At 37.0% G+C, this 17,989-nt stretch overlaps 1 protein-coding gene across 1 annotated transcript in view; it reads right to left on the reverse strand.

Moving 5' to 3' along the window:
* Nucleotides 1-17,989, reverse strand: part of ITGA2 (integrin subunit alpha 2) — an 89,030-nt gene that overhangs the window by 48,286 nt on the left and 22,755 nt on the right. The window contains exons 2-3 of the mRNA XM_081053329.1: nucleotides 16,125-16,245; nucleotides 2,409-2,518 (exon numbers count right to left, since the gene is read on the reverse strand). Coding sequence (XP_080909455.1) covers nucleotides 2,409-2,518; nucleotides 16,125-16,245 — 231 coding nt within the window. The remainder of the gene's footprint in view (nucleotides 1-2,408; nucleotides 2,519-16,124; nucleotides 16,246-17,989) is intronic.

Raw genomic sequence — 17,989 nt, forward strand, 5'->3', positions numbered from 1 at the left:
GCATAACTTACAGGCATTTAAATTTAAATTTTTGAAAAACAAAGTGTTGGCCAAACAAAACACCTCTGAAGATACCAGTTGGTCTCCAGTTTGGCATCCTAGTTCCTTCCAAGGTCATGGTGACTATTTAAGGCTTCATTCTGGATCAGAAAAAAATATCCTTAAAGTATTATCAAGGAATGCCATATGGTAGAATCTGGCTCAAAGGTGAGTGAATTTTAAAAGGAGATAATGAGGCTAATCATGGAGAAAAATAAATATTTCCAGCCTCCTCTCTCCCACTGAACCAGGGCACCATCCACTGTATCCATTGTTCAGCTACTGAACATTGCAATTCTCCTCAATAATGTCATTTACTCATGCTGTTTAATCTCTGCCAAACCAATATTGTCACTTTCATTTACCCATGTCTCAAGTTGACTTTTGGAAAACTTTATCCTTCTTCTCAAGCCTCCAAACTCAACTCAGGTCCCATCACTCTCTGAATAACCTGTTTACACTTCAGAGAACATAATCACATTCAAAGGATAATCTCAGCTTCGCTCATGTTTACCTAAAGTCCATTCTTAGAACTCTTACTTTTTCTCTTTCCTTTGTGTTTTAGAGAAGGGAGCATTTTTTCTAAGACTCATTTTCTTAGGGACCAGTGATGTTAATTCCATCCAGTTAACTCTATTCTTTACTATGAGTCACTCTCTTTTAATCACCTCCTTCCACTCTCCCTACAGATAAGATCACCCCCTTTTTATTAGAAAATCTTCCCCTAACCCTGCTGCCCCATTAAACTATTTCCCCAATTCTTCTTCACTACTCAACTTATGGAAAGTCTACTTTCACTCCTTATACTTGTTCACTACTCACCCACTCCTAAATTCTTTGTAATCTATGTTCTCCTTTCAACACTATTGGATTTATACTCTAGATAAGAATGTTACAAAATATGATAATATGGAGCACAGAAAGAAAATAACAAAGCTTCTATGTGTACGTTTTTATTCCTTTAAATTTATTTCTATTTAGGAAGATAATATGTCAGTACGTGTATATGTTAATAATTTTTAAAAATACAATATATACATTAGAGGTGAGTGTTCAAAAGTTAGAGGGTATGAAACATTAGGGGTGATATAATAAAACTTTTGAGCACTCACCCCTAGTGTATATATTTTTATTATTTTCACAGATTTTATACATGTATATATGTTTATATCTGTATCATATATATCTATTATATGTGCATCATAAATATTATGTATGTATCATATATATGTTATGTATGTATGGTGAGTGTTCAAAATGTTTGGCAAGCACTCATGTAGACCACCCACTACCTCCTTAAATACAATGATGGTCTGCAATCAATCCTCATATTCTTCAACCTCTATCATTTGACACCACTAATATTCCTTGCACCAAATAGGTTTATTGAGCCAGAAATGGTGCTGGAAAGCAAGTATACGGAAACATGTAAGAAACACTCCCATCTTTGTTTGTAAGTCTTAATCACTGTTTCTGAATCTCTTTTCCCCTTGATGTCCATAACACTATATGTTCCTAATCCAGGCCTTAATTCTTCAGAACTCTAAGACTCCTCAGTGCTGGCTTTTTTGGATGATGATGATGATGATGATGATGATGATGATGATGATCAAATTAAGTAACTTTTTACTTAATTTTTTACTCAATAATACAAATGAATGAACTATAATACAAATAATACATATTTACAAATACAATAATACTTTACTTAACTTTTTACAAATACAATAATACAAATTTACTTCACTTTTTACTCAATAATACAAATGAATGAACTTTTTACTTGCATCACGAAATGCTGTGTGGAACTATGACTCATTTAGGTTTCTAGTCTTGTACCTCTAATAACTTTTTGCACTTAATAGAAAGCATCTGATGTGGATAATTAAAATAGCAATTACAAATAATCACAGGTCATTCCCAATTGTGAATATATTTTATTAGCATGAAATCATTTAGACATGATCAGAAACACAGAGTGTTTCTCAACACCTCTAAGATCAGTCCTAGCACTGACATTTCTATACTTAATGGTTTGTTTTAAGAGGGAGAGAGGTGTGGATAGCCTCAGATTTTTGTAAATAATTAGCAAAATAATCCTAAACTCTGGCTGAAACTGGTTCACAGTCTGGGGAGGGGTAGATGGTACAGGAGGCTGCATCTTTCCCAAGCACCTTATTAAATCAAGTCTTCAAACTGTTTTGGAAATTTGGATATAATTGGGCCCATATGACTAAAGACACAAAGGCAAAAAAAGCTGTCTGTATTTCTTTAAGATAGAGCTATCATTGCTTTTGTTATTTTTTTAATCGGGTATATAACAAATCAGATTGTATTTGTAAAATATCACAATGCTAATTACAACTTACTTTGCAAATTGAGTTTTTCACATGTAGGGGTAGACAGATCGACAGGACATTTATACACATCTCCCATTCGGTTCTCAGGAAAGCCACTCCAAGGTGAGCCAACCAGTAACCTAGAAATAGGAATTTTTTTTCATTAGGTATAGCATGTTAGCTAATGTTTCTTAAAGGTAAAATATGAATAGTTCATATTTGTTCAGCTAAAATTTGATCTTTTTCCTTCCCCTTTGCTGATCAGATCCTTGATGAATGTCTGCAATACAGCTGTCTTGCCACAACACCCAGGAAGGCCTCTTTAAAGCAGTGCTGTCCAACAGAAATATAATACAAGCCACAAATGTGAACCACGTGTGTAATTTTAAGATTCCTAGTAGCTACCTTAATAAAATAATAAAAAGCAACACGTGAAATTAAATAACATACTTTGTTTAACACAATAGATCCAAACTAACATGCAATCAATATAAAAATTATTAATGAGCTATTTGACATTACTTTTCTCCATTCCAAATCTTTGAAATTCAGTGTTTGTTTTATTCTTAGAGCACATATCAATATAAACAATAGTAACGTTCAAGTGTGCAGTAGCCACAGATGGCTAGTGGCTGTCATATTGGTCAGCATAACTGTAAAAAAGGAACAATATTAAAACCAAAAACAGAAACTGACATTTGTTAAGTGTTTCTATTCCCTGAGCACTTTCGTAGATTACTTAGGGAACAAACAGATGAGTTATCTAAGTGGCTTTATGTTTATTGTCTATATAAGAGGATCCTTAGCAAAATTACAAAGCAACTGTATTATGGGGCTCTCCTTACGTGTATCATGTTTACAGCAAGAATACAGGATATAGAGGTCAGAGATGGGTGCTCACATCCTCTCTTTGGTTAGTTTCACTTCCTTTAGAGCTTGCCCAACTAGAGACTATGGTTTTCCCTGTAGAACCTCTCACCCAACATTTCTGGTCACAGAGAAATGGACAGGAGTCTGCAAAACAGTCTGATTTTTAGAAACTATAGCAGGTGAATTATTCAGCAGCATTCAGCTATTAAGGAAGAATATTTGCTTCAACATTTTTTCTTTGTCAAAGTTGAGAAGTTTCATAGATTGTCACAGATAGATAATCTATGAAACTTAAATTCTTTCATAGGACTTCTGTATAAATATTCTATCATTATCAACTAAACAACACATGCCCCAAGCTAAGTGCTACAGTGGATAAAAAAGAAGTCTAAGGCACACTTCTGTTAACTAAATCTAGTAAAATGTTTTAAATACATGACAACTAAAGTAATAATAATACAAATGAATGAAAAGACAAGAATAAGTTCCCTCTGGAACAAATATTAAAATGGACAAAGGATGCAAAAATGGATATCAAAGGATGAAGGTGGTAGTCGGCCTTCTTAGCAGAGAAAACAGCAAGAATAATCATGGAAAGAGGAAAATACGGATTACTTTGAGAGACAGTTAATCATTCAGTAATAAATTTCTCCTCTTATTCATCTTATATAATTATTCTCAAACTTATATTTTATAGAGCATTCTTGAATACTTTAATTCCGTTAACTTTGATTAAGGTTAGAGTTGAAAGAGTTTTGTCTTTTTATGAGCAGATAATTTAGCATGATTTACCTATTAAAATATTACCTATAGATAGGGTTACAATAATACCAGGTATATAGGTTAAGGTTTTTGAAAAATATAGACATCTAAATGTTGGCTATTGGTAAGTCCCAATATTTTTCTTAATGAAGGGAGAGAATCAGTAGCAGGATTTGAAAAGCATGTTTGAGCATATCTGATGGTCTCCATGACAACTTAGAGGAAATTCATGACAAGTCAGAGGAAACTGGGAAACTTTTGAAGACTATATTGTGAAAACTGTCTTCCAGCTGCTTGTTTTTCTCCATCTGCACAAGTCCTTGGGCTTCATTCCATAGTGGGACTACACAGCATTACCTCGGATTTTTGTGTGTAGGACACATCTTAAAGTATAAGAAAGAAATAAGGAGATAATCTGGCTTTTGCTCACTTCACCAACTCTGTTTCTTTCCATGAACCTTCCTGAAACTCTGCATTTCAATCATACTGAACTCAGCTCCTCCACCAAATTAGAGTCTCTCTTGCTTCACACATGCTGTTCCCTGCCCGGCAAAGTTCTACTCATTAGTTAAGTCTCCCATTAGACACCACTTCCTTCAGGAGGTCCCAAGGCTCTTCTGAATCTGGACAAAATGGCTTTCCTGAGTACCTCCATAGCCTCTGACTTTCCCTAACCCAGTTTTTACCACATTACCCTGTAACTGCCTGCCTACTGACTAAATCCCCCCCTCGAGAAGAACTGTCCACGAGGGTTAGGAATTGTGCTATAGCATGGAGTAACTACTTGTTGAAAGAATGAATGAAAAAACAAATAAACAAACAAATGAATGGATGATACTACATTATTATTTAAGAGAACTCTCTTGGTTGAGAAAAAGTTAAGTAGAAAAATTTTAATTATGTTCTTACTGAGAATTTCTTTTGTCCAAGTTAAGAAGGAAAAAGAGGTGAAAAAACAACCAAGATGAGAGGAACGGAGAGGAAAGCATTATACTCTTACTGTTCTTTCAGGTATTCCTGATTCAATTTCCACATATCTCCTATGCATCAAACTTGTATTTAAGCAAAAGCTGACTGTGGAGTCTTTGTAAGGAACACAATAGCACTTTCTAGCAAGAAACTTTAGTAGGAAGTGTGTCTGTTCCTTGGCATGCAGGGGATTTCTATTAATTACAGCAAATCTTAACGACAGCAGGTAATGTGTGTGAGGCTTTCAAAACATTATCTAATTTAATGTGCAAAGTGAGCCTAAGATTATTTTATCTCCATTTTACAGATGGAACCATGGAGACAAAGAGAGATGAGCAACTTACTCGTGTTCACACCCTTAGTGAGAGCCAAATGTAATTGATTCTGAAGCCCAATCTCTTCACCCTAAATCAATTCTCCTTTGTAGCTGCAAGAAGGCCTGGCACAGGGCCCAGACTGGGAAAACTATCTGAAAAGATGGGTTAGGTTCCAGAATCATCAAGGAGTAGAAAGTGGAAACTGAGGGTCAGGCCACACCTACTGTGATGGGGGTGTGGCTTTGTGGTGTATAAGGAGGCTGCAGCCTGGAAGGACAGCCAAAGGTCATCCTGTAAAAGCATATCCACACTTTTGTGGAGGCTCCGGATACACTGTTGACAACACAGGTAAGAACAGGGTATGTTCAGATTGTACCAAATGTGGTAATTTGAGTAACTTCTGTTTTGAACATTTCCCATCCATCCTCACCGCATCCCAGAGAAACACACTAACGAACAAAAATTAAGTGTTTCTCATCTAAAATTTAACCCTTGTTTCTCCCTCAGAGCTTCTGTCAATAAAGCTGCACCACTAGCTATCCATTTTCTCGGTGACAAAGCTCAAAAGGCTACTTGCTGTTTCCTATTGACTAAGCCTTCCCTGGACACTCACCCCCTCACCTCCTTCCACCTCTTGGAAGAAATCAGGAATGATAACCTCGCAGCTCAGGACATGTTCCTGATTCGGTTTCCACATATTTACCATGCATCACACTTGTTTTTATTTCAGCAAAAGCTGACTGTGGAGTCTGTGTCGGGAGCGAAACCTCCACCACCACTGTGAGGGCAGGCCCTCCTCCATTAATCAGAAGGAAGGAGACAAAGGCAAGTGCCGCACAGTGTGTGCCACTTAACAAGAAGGATGTGAAGGTCCTTGAAATTCTCTCAGAGAATACATATACATCTCTGCCAGGATCAGGCCACGTTAAACTCTTAACACAGACAATAGAAAACAGTGAAAACCAGACCATTCTGGTGACTGATGCACAACAAGTTATCCTCATTATATATGACACATTTTTTAAATATCATGAACCACATGAATTAGTAGCCTACGGGTCATGCCAGTGACTACACAAAGACTGTTTTTAAAACCACGGCCACCTCCTTGATTGGCAACATTTCCAGTCTCCTCCCCACTTCTACCCAAAGGCCTCGGTGAAATCCTGCTTCCTGACAACTCATCCTGTAAGGAAAGGCGATGACGTCACCAGCGGCTACTCCAAGGGAACGGTGACATTCTTAAATTAATCAGACAGGAAGATGAGGGAGGCTGATGTATTTACCTATAAAATTTCAGGTAATCAGCTGTAGCAGGAAGAGACACGCCAGGAGAGAATGTTACAAAGGTAGGGAACAGGAAAAGTGAGTGGGTAAACCCTGCTGAAGTGTGGCAAAGCCTCTTTGAAGTAATGGATTTCACTTAATCACAGACAGACAAAAGAGCTGCATGAACAGTCGTGTGTGCTGAGTCTCTAAACAAAACAAAATCCCAAGATATAAACTTCTCTTTTCCTACAGTGAAACCGGGAATTCTTCCAAGACTACTTAAAATAACACTTACTGTTCAATTATCTTGTGGGAAAATAGTGATTATGTAGAGTTTCAAAACATAGCCAATTTGCCCACCTCCATTGGAATTCAAAATACTTTGTTACGTTAGTAAACAGTATTTATGGTGCTATAGGTAGTTTTAAACCCACAACTCAGGGACTGTTATAAATATCTTCCTTTGGTCTGTGAGTCTTTCTAAACTCTCCAAGCAATTTTTCTAGGGGTTATTAACTGAGGTACTTAAAAATAGTAGGGAAAAACATGTTTTCTTTGATTCAACAAATGTTTATTGAGATCCTATGGGGCTGACATTCGCACAACTGCAGGGGGTACCATTCCCTATGAATGGTGTGTCCTGGCCTTGTGCAGTATACAATCTATGAGGCTGTTCATGGTGGCCAGACCTACTATGTGACAGACTTGATTCAAGGCACTGGGTACTGGGGATACATTAGTGAATAAGTCAGTCAAAAATTTCTGGCCTTGTGGAACTTATTCTACTAGGAAAATTTAGAGAATAAGTTTAATAAGTTAATAAAACATAGGGTGATTTTGTGATCCATGTGTTGTGGAAAAACAAACAGGATTGAGTTAGGAGTGTGGGGTGGAAGGTGTTGGGTTTTTATTAGAATAGTTAGGGAAAGTCTCACTGAGAAGGTGACATTTAAGCGAAGACTTGAAGGAATAAAGGAATAAACCATAAGACTCTGGTAGAAGAGTAGTCCAGGCTGTGGGAACGGTAAGTGCAAAAGCTCTGTGGCTGACCAGAGTGCAACAAACGGGGCGTGGGAGGAGATGGGTCAGATTAGTCACGGGATTAGGTCACATAGAGACTTGTAGGAAATTGTAAGGACTCAGCTTTCCTCTGAGTGAAATGAAGAGGCCATTAGAGGGTTTGGGGCACAGTCGTGATGTGATCTGACATATGTTAGAAGGATTTTGAAGGCTGCTCTGTTGAGAATGACTGCATTGGGGCAAAAGTGATGCTAGGAGGCAAATGTAATAATTTAGGCAAGGGGTGATGGAGCGCTCCTACGGGGATGGTAGAGGGGGAGGTGGTGACAAGTGTCATTATTTTAGGTATATTCTGAAGGTAGGACCAGCAGTATTTCTTGTGAAGTTAGCTGTTTAATATAGAGTCAAGAATGACCTCAGAGTTTTTTGCTGAGAAACTGAAAGGCACTGAGTGGTCATCGCCAGGTAAGGGTAGAGCAAGGTTTTGAGGTAAGAGAAGCTCAGGGGTTCAGCATGAGGTATTTTAAGTTCGAGATATCTATCAGACATCCAAGGGGATATTTTACTTGGGATTAGAAGCCAATTGTCTATAATAGCCACGTTTAATGTGAGAAATTTTGAACCTTATAGTACATAAATGTAAATATTATTCCTTATATTGTTTAGTTCCAGGCCACTGAAAACACAAGGGGTGTGGTGAGTCCCATAGGGCTGCCTGTTTCCTGCTTGTAACTAAAAAGAATTGATGGAAAGAATTCATCCGTGAAGAGTTTGTATCTCTGGGAAAGAGGAAGACAGGGAAAAAGAGGTCGTTTTTAGCTTTTGTTAGGAAATACTGTTATTATAATAGTTATACTCCTTGGCATATTTTGAAACGCAATTTTTAGTATCTAGGCCTCATTATATTGCCTCAGACTTCTTTGGCTACCAGATGCCTTTCTCAGATGGTGGCAGGGCTAAACCCTCAAGGTCTTTCAGTTACCCTTGGATGCATGGTTACCAAGCTCATTATGGCTAAAACATCTTAAGCATTACTGCTGTCTCATAAATTAGCCTTTGAACTGGAAGCAAATTAATCAATAAAAACTGATTCTGTTATGTTGACTCATCCAACATGCAGTTTTTCTGAAGTTAAAAATCAAAAGCTGAAATAATTCAATTTGAAGACTTGTGATGATATAAATTCTTGGGCCTCAGTGGGGAGAAGAGAAATGATTTTAAGATCACCACATTTTTATAAATTAAAGCCTGTGAGATAGTACCTTTCAGCTAGATTCTTTGGCAGATGGTTGTTTTATCAGTGATAAAAATTGGAAAATAAACACTTATAAACTGCTACTCAGTTCATAAACACTCTTTATAGGCATTAACTCCTGTGATCCTCATAAATTCTCCGTGAGGCCAAGTGTTATAATTGTTCCTGTTTTCATATAAAGGTACTGAATCTAAGTGTCTCACTGGTAACAAGGCCTAGATCTGCGATTCTTTCTATCATATTCATTTGCTTACAACTTTTCTGAAGGAGAGGAACTCATTGTTTTCCCACCATATGGGCCATAAACAAATTAACAAATAGGTTTCACCTGTGCCATTTAGCATTCTCTAGATCCATCTTCAGATGGAGTTAGACGGAGGGAAAAATTTCAGGCAACTAGCCACCAGGAAGGTGTGTATGTGTAAGCGCCATTCACTTTTGTAAGTGAACTTTGTTCCAGAAAGAGATTGTCAGGTGTTAACATAGAGGAAGGTTTAAAGTGATAAGATGACTGTGTGAGACACAGAGGATTTTCACAGATCATTGAAGGTCTTCAGCCATTCTGGGGTAACAGATGTCTCCCACATGCAAGTCACACAACATGGGTGTGTATGTGTGTTTGTAAGCATACACACAAGTTCATGTCCAGAGTGGGGAAGAAAAAAGCAAATCAGAGCAGGGAATATTTAAAGTGTCCTTTTCACTATAGATTTTTATTTATGATAAATAACACAAACTATTAAAACATTTTAGCCATAAAGATTATTTTAACTTAGTGGGGAAAAAATAAACAACTATGGTGTGACAAATGTAGGTGAATCAACACTAGGGTGATGCATGGGATTCTAGAAGGTACTGGTTCCCTATTTATCTTGCCTCTACTACCGGCCTAGAGCAAGTCATTGTTGATAGGAGACATGCCACGTTGCATACCTATATTAATAGTGTTGAGAAATGGTTCAATTATACGGCAATAGCATAATGATCATTCATAAAAATATTGACAAATTTTTCAGACTTAAAATAAAAGGGAAAGAATATATTAAAGTCAGATTTCTAATACCTTTACAGAATAAAGAAATTGGAGTAAATTATAAATTAGTGAAAATAACTAAAATGTAATGGAAGAACAAAATGGAATACATATGTCCTGGATTTAAAATAAACACAAACCCTGTGAATTAATGAAGTGAGCATGTTAAATGTCACTGACGGACAACCTAAAGGCAGAAGAATTTTATACTTAGAAAGAAACATAAAGGATGATATTGGCTAATACTTTAAGGCTCTAATGACAGGGTTATTTTGGAAAAGGGATCAGAATAGCATTCATGGCCAAGAAGAAGAAATGGACGGAAGTCAATCCAATATGCATGGACGCTAACCCATGACAGATGAGAAACGGTTGAGGAGCAGCGAATGGAGAGCTGTAGGGAGGAGCTAGTTATTAATCCTGATTTTCTTCCTATATATTTTTATATAGTGCTCATGAGAGCACCTCACATATGCACAGTGGTTTAGTTTTCGAAGTGCTTTACGTTTATTGTCTCACGGTGCTCAAAGCACACAGGTTTGGTCGTGATAGGACTCTCTGTGGGCCCCAGAGAGGTTGTGTGACTTTCTCAAAGTCGCCCAGCTCGTGGTGGTGAAGCTGAAGGTAAAACCCTTGCTCTTGCTCTTGGCTTACATGAGAATGACAAATCCCTCTCCATGAGACAATAAAAAGACCGATGCTAACTGTCACCCTGGTCCAGGAAACACTTTCCTGTAACAGAACTTCCAATAGAAAATATGGAAGGAAGTTTCTCTTACTTTATAAAGTTTATATGAAATGATATTTAAATATCATTTATTAAATTATTTATAAAAATTATTTATCAATTGCAGTCTGCCACTCTCCTGGAAGATTTATAAAAATATGGTCATTTAGCACACTTTTTCTCTGTTTTGCATTTCTCTACCCTCGATTTATTCCTAACTTAGGCAAAATACTTAACCTAAGTCTCAGTCCCCTCATTTGTAACAGGGACAATAATTTTACAAAGCTCTTAGAATTATTCTGAATAGTGTGTGTTTGGTGAAGAAAAGAATACTGAAAAAATACCAGGTGTTATTATTATCGATATACTATAGGACATAATCTTTGATGTTTGTTATAAAATTGAGTGTTTCTTCTTTATTATTTATCTAAAATTCTCTTACAGACATATGTCTTGCAATCTATTGTATTTACAGCACACATAGAACTTTATTAAGTTTTTTTCTTAACTAGAAATTTAAAACTATAATGTAAGCTCACATATCGATGCAATTTTCTTGTTGGCCATGACACATGTTCATTGTATTTCTCCTATTTTCTTAAGGAATAAGCATGCACTAGTCGTCCCTGGAACAAGAACATACATTTCCACAGCTGGAAATACCCTCAGTTCCCAGACAGTCTTCATTACACAAGTGATTGCAATGTTCTAAGGTGTTTGAGTCATAAAATGAGCTCAGATTGTTCTTGGGGATAGGCCTTCAGAGTAGACAAACAGAACTAGTGTGTACAATTATAAGATTCCAGGAAATGATTTTAAACATATCTCAATCCTTTGTGCAATTGTTTGTGATAAAAATTGCATCATCTACATTTGAACATCCTGTGTGTAAAATGAAGGAAGGCTCCCTGGCAGGATGACTGTCTGCCTACCAGGAAGGGAGAAGAGACCACAACTTTACTTAAGGACAGAGGGGTACTCTGGCGCTTTGCCTGGGAGGTCATCTTGCTTTGAAAACTATCTAGCTCAGTTGAGACTGTTAAAAAGGCTCTAGAATTCTCAAAGTCATATCACCACTATTTCTAGAGTAAATTCCTCAGTGTAATAAAAATATAATAAAACTAGTAAAAGATTTTGTTAAAATCTTGCAGATCTCAATATGAAATGTGCATATAAATTCTTATAAACATGGGACATATGGAACAGCTAAAGTTGTACTTTAAAAACAGTGGAGTGTGATTTAAGGAAACTCAGACTAGAGCTGTGAGTTGTCAGAAGGAAGGAAAGGGCTGAGACATGGAATTGGTGCTCAACAAGACAGATTGTAAAGAAAGTCAAAGTAAGCAGAGAAAAACAGTACCAAATCAGCAGCAGTAGGGGAGTAAAGAAAATAAAATTGTGTGTGCGTGTGTGTATTATATATATAGTATATATAATATGTATGATGTATGATTATTATAATATATAACATATATGATATAACATATATCATATATGATATATTATATATAAAATATATGTGTGCATGTATTATATATAATATATATGATTATATTATATATAAACATGTTACATTATATATACCTATATAACATATATATGTGTGCATGTGTGTATTATATAAAATATATATGACTATATAATGTATATAACATATATGTCATATATAATATATATTATATATGACATTTATATATAATATATAATATACAATATATATTATATACATTACACATGTTATGTACATTATATATATATTTATATATAGTCTAAAGAAAAAAGATTCATAGTTTTTAAAGGAATTCATAGTAATACCACTTTCTGTGCCAAAGTTAACTTGATTAGTATCAGAAGGAAAGTTAATGTTTAAACAGTCCTTCCCACATCTGCTACTTCCATAAAGTCTGTGCAACTGTCATAAATTAGGAGTGGAGAACGGCACATTGCCAATTGTCAAAACAAATAGGCATTTCTGGATTTTAACCTTCATATTACTTTCCTTGAGCCCGAGAGTTGTGAAGGCTGCTTGTCCTAATTGCAGCCCATTTCAGCACTGGAGTGGGAAAACCCACTCACCTGGGTCCTGCCATGCTCTGCCCTCTGCGGCAAGACACCTTTGTAAAGAGAGAGGTCAGGAGGGAACCTTGTCCCTTTAATATCCCAGGCCTTGGGAAGAGAAAATAAGCTCTTAATAGTAAATTAATATAGTTAGTGATACTAAAAGAACACACACACGGCTAGCTACAGGGGTTGGCAATTATTATGTCTCCAGCAATATTCATGGCTTTCTACTCTGCATGTAAATCTTCCTCGCCGACTACCCCACACACCTTAAAGTCAAGGTCTGTTTTGTACTTTGCACCTCACATAGTATCTAGTCTGCAGTGGATTTAAAGATCATGTCCACGACTTGGCCTCTTCTGCTTCTCTGCTTTACTAGACCAGATCAGTGAAAGGACCTAGCCTGGCATGCCAGGCCAGCTTTTGTTCTCTTTCCTTCCTGCTGACACCTCCACAGGGCTTAGCCCTTCAGGTCACACAGGTGCTCTCCCTTCTCTTCCTCTTGTGTGGTGGGGTGTGCTCATACGAGTGGATGGTTATATGAGCTTGAGGGAAGTAAGGCCTTGAAAAGCTAATACTGCACCTTACTAGAAAGCTCGGCACTGAAGTTAAAAGCACTAGCCTAGCCAATAAGAGAGTGGTACCTTGTTTCCTAAGAACCATTGTTCTATGTTTACATATCTTTCAGGAATGTCATGAGAAGGCCAAGGCAGGATTTAGAAATGTCTGGTGTTCTTGGTCTTGACATAATTCTATCACCATCAGAATCTCACCACAGGGCTAATGCATTTGCCCTTTAACAATATTTTCTGCTTAGAAGGAATTCTGGAGAGAGAAAGAGGATATGGTTACCTCACAGTTTCCCAGGCCTCTGCATACTAGGTTCCAGTCAACTTTTTGTCCCTTTTGGTCTTACTCAACTTCCAACCTGCAATGTAACCAGTTGTTGACTTGCCCTACAATCCTTGATAGGCTTATCGTTTCTAATACATCTATTACTGATGGTGATTCTTTCTCTTAGTTAGAGTTACACTAACTAAGAAAAACTGTTACTTAAAAAGAATAAGCTCAAGCATAATGTGAGGTTGTCCTCAGCAAGGCCGCGCTTATGTAGTAGACCATCGAGTGGAGTGTGTCTGAAGGTCTTGTTCAGCTCATACTTACATCAATCTACCACAGTTCACTTTGTAGAGTTCCTTGGATGAATCATATGGAAATAAGACTTTCATCCAACAAATAGTTATTGAGCTTCTACTTGATACCAGGTACCACTCTGGGTTCTGAGGACACACAGTGAACAAACCAATATCCCTATACTCAGAGATAGGTAAGAAGACAAGCAATGAGCATATAAACAAGGAAAGATAGTTTCAGATAGTGATAACTGCTATACAGAAAACAAATCAACACAAAAGGTTAGAGAGGGACTGGGAGGTGTGGTGAAGTGCTAAAGATGCAAACCAACAAGCCAAGTGAAGATCCTGGGAAGACTGTTCCTTCCAGGAGTAAAGCATGTGCAGAAGCTTCGAAGCAGGAATGAGTTGGGTGTGTTCAAGGGGCAGACAAAAGACAGAATTCTTGGAGCACAGTGAATAAAGGTGAAGGAGTAAAACAGGAGATAGGAGAGGCTGACTGAGACCAGACCATGAAGCATCCTTTAAGGAATTTTAACTTTTCTGCTTATAGTGGAAAGCCAGAGAAGGGTTTAATCTAGGGAGTGACATTATTTGCATCTTGTTTTAAAAAAGTCCACACTGGATGCAATGAGGAGAGTAAAGATGGGTAAGAAAGGCAGCAGGAGTCGAGACCTACACCAGTGCCTGCAAGGCTAGTGTTGGCTTCAATCAGGGGGCAGCAGAAAAGATGGTGAGAAATGGTCCATTATCATTTATTTTGATGGTATGGTCAATAGGACTGGCTAATGGAAGAGATATGGGGGAGGTGAGGAAAAAAAAGAGGAGTCAAGAATTTCTGGACTCATCAGCTGGTGCAGAAAGACAGATATTTGTTTACTGTTGGGTAAGTTGGATATGTCTACTAGGCATTAAAGTGGAGATGTATGATATGGTTGTTTGCAGTTAAGGAAAGATTCAGGGCTGGATATGTAAAATTGTGGGTCATCAGCAACTTCAACGGGCAGATTCCAACATTGAACTATACTGACTATAACATCTTTCTAGACTCCTTTACCATGATTTACAACTTTCAAAGCTTAATAAGATACTAGTTAGAGATGCACACTCAAATGATGACTTCTATTCATTAGGTTTCCAACCAGACTGTTCTTATCCTTCCGGATGACTGACAAACTGAAATATGCATTGCTTCCCAAGTCTCCTTCCATTAGTTAATACTCTTCTCCAGCCTATTCACCTATGTCCCTTAAGACCCACCTCATGATTCACCTCCTCCAACATGCCTTTGGAGAAACACTACCCTCTTGAGTGATAATTGTATTTCGTTTCCCCACCATAGACAGGCATACTCCAAAATGTAAATAACTTGGATACTAAATGTTTCTTTGAATTCAATTTTTTTAGAGCATCAAACATAAGTTCACACAGAAAAAAAGGTTATAAATTATAGTTCTTGTTTGATCAGCCAACAACAGCCCGTTTAATCATTGGAAAGACCTCCACAGGACCCAAGATCCAAAGCTCCAGGTTGAGTCTGGAGCCTTCTGCTGCAACAGGAAGATAAGGTACCAATGGCAGGACCCCGTCCATCAACTGTGGCAGAAGACAAGCTACAGCTCTGCTGCCTAATGACAACTTCAGAATCATCTGATTTTCCCTGAGGTTATTATCATAACTATTATGGGAAAATTAAACTGGCAATGGGGTTATATATTTCCTTATCCATGAAAGTGGTTTATAAATGTACCCATTTCACAGCATTAAATAACTGGGGACACTTATTGGCAAAAATACAACATGCTAAATGCACTAGAGAAAGGTACCTTTGTACATTTTGCATGGATGCTTATGAGGACCCCTTATCACACCAAGTAGGGAAGGCTGACTCAGAATGAAGCCAGCAAAGTTTTCCTGAAGGAGAAAATTTAGTGAACAATTCTACCATCTAGAAATGGTGCAGAGACAGCATCAGCTAGTCGAACGTTTACAAAGCTCAATGGATACCAGATTATGGTATAAGAAATGGAGACAATATCTATCTGTCTATCTGTCTGTCTATCTATCTATCATCTATTAAATAGTCAAAACTAGTATTATGAATTTGCTATGGGATATTTAGAGAAAATTTCCTGTCCAGGTTTTTTAAAAAGTACCATTACATCATCCCATTATCAATCTGAGAGTTATCAATTCTCAAAGATACCTTATTTAAAAATATTTGAGGCCTACCCATTAATAATATATTCATGCACCAATTTGAACAAGAAATTGCAGTCAAATATTAAACTTATTTGTGTTTTTATTAAAATCATAAAGAATATTCTTACCAGTTGCCATTCGGATTTATAAACTGCTGTACTGCGTAGCCAAACTGTTCATTTTTAGGACCGGAAAATATCTTTGCTTCCGGGAGACCCACATTGTATGCCATACAACAATTTAAAATGCCTATTAAGAAAAATAAAAACATCCATAATTACAATTGGTGAATATAAGTTTTTAATAGAATTCTCAAAGGCCATTAAAAAAAATACTTGTTTGACATAATAATTACTCTCCTTATCAGTTTACCAAGAAATAGTAGATACTGCTTTTTAGGTACTTCTGTGGGGCCCTGGCTCTATGCTAAGTACTTTATATGCATGACTCACTATCTCATTCATCCTCATGAGCAACCCTCAGAGATAGCTGCTAATATTATAATTGTCTTCAACTATATAAGACAATAGTCTTATATTGTCTTATATAGTCTTATATCTTCAAGCCATTGAGGATATAAGAGGTTCCAGGGAAAAGTATCACAGGTGGAAAGTGATAAGGGTAAGAAAAGGGTTTGAGCACAGGTAGTCTGATTCAAGAACTTGAATTCTTACAACATCTTACAACATCTTACCACTAGGGATTCTTAAGTCACTTCAGTTCTAGTGTCCTTTCTAACACTAAGCTACCCAAGGGCAGGGTCTGAAGGCTATCTTCTGTTTCTTCTGAATCTCCTTGAAGGTCTTGACATGGACTCTATAGGAAATGTCTGTTGAAAAGACATGGCTGACTACAATAAAGGAGGTAGAAAAATCACAGCTCCTTGAAAATGTTATTTTCTTTCAGAAGAGATTAGTTTTTGAAGATTAAAATGTAAGGAAAGGTATCATATTTCTTTTATTCCAATGGGATCTGTCGAAAGTGGTTTTGCTTTTTGATACTTCTTTCTGAATGCTCAAGAAATAATCATTTTCAAAAACCAAAAAGACCAAGAAGGATCAAGTCTTGATAGACTTTTTTTGAGAAACCTTGTTTCTAATGGAAAGGTAATGAGGGGAAAGAGTAAGGGTGATTAAGTCTCTCCCTCTGACACTGACAGCATTAATTCTGGCTGTCATTTGGAGAAATGAAGTCCTTCATTTGGAGAAAGAAGGTCGCGTGGATCTTTATGCTCTCTACTGAGATGGGAATACACTTCATGCTGTTTGCAATCAGTATTTATCTTTGCAGACAAAGAAGACAGACTTCTTAAGACCAACATTAAAGTTCCATTAATACATGTTTTCACAAAGGAATAGCACACTTTCTGCGCAGCACTGAATGTGCATGGTATTACATGAGTCCGTTATTTCACATTAAGAATGGAGGAAAGGGCTTGCTGTTTCACTGTGTCTGCATACTTCTTGGGAGCAGATTCTGGAGAGTGCTTCAAAGGAATAATGAAGTCAACAATGGTGCTTTGGGGACTTAAAGTAGCTACTGGGCCTCTCCAGGTGCCCAAATCATTCCACTATGGATTTGTTCACTCTAAAGGGTTCAGCTCATTATATTTTAGAAATATGTGCTTCCAGGAAGAGAAGGAAAAATAATAATTTTGAAATACTCTGTAGCAAAATCTACACAAGTCTACATTTGCAAGTTTTCTCCTTCACATCTATTGTTCATATGTACCATTATTCCGTTTTTGCTTTTGAGCAAATAAAATGCAAAAGAAAATAACGCAGCAAATTAAGTAGAGAATCAGAAGAGACATTCAGAAAACTGGTGTTTCCAATCAATAGTTTAACTTCACCCCTTTCAAAAATGCTATTTAAATATGTTACCAATTATCTAACATACTAGTAAAAGCTTGGGGAGGTGATGTCAAACTGCTCCCACTTTTAAAATATCTAATGCTGGAAAGACCACATATAACTGTACATATAATGACCTC

This window comes from Rhinolophus hipposideros (assembly GCF_964194185.1).
Source record: "Rhinolophus hipposideros genome assembly, chromosome: 7".
NCBI lineage: Eukaryota > Metazoa > Chordata > Mammalia > Chiroptera > Rhinolophidae > Rhinolophus > Rhinolophus hipposideros.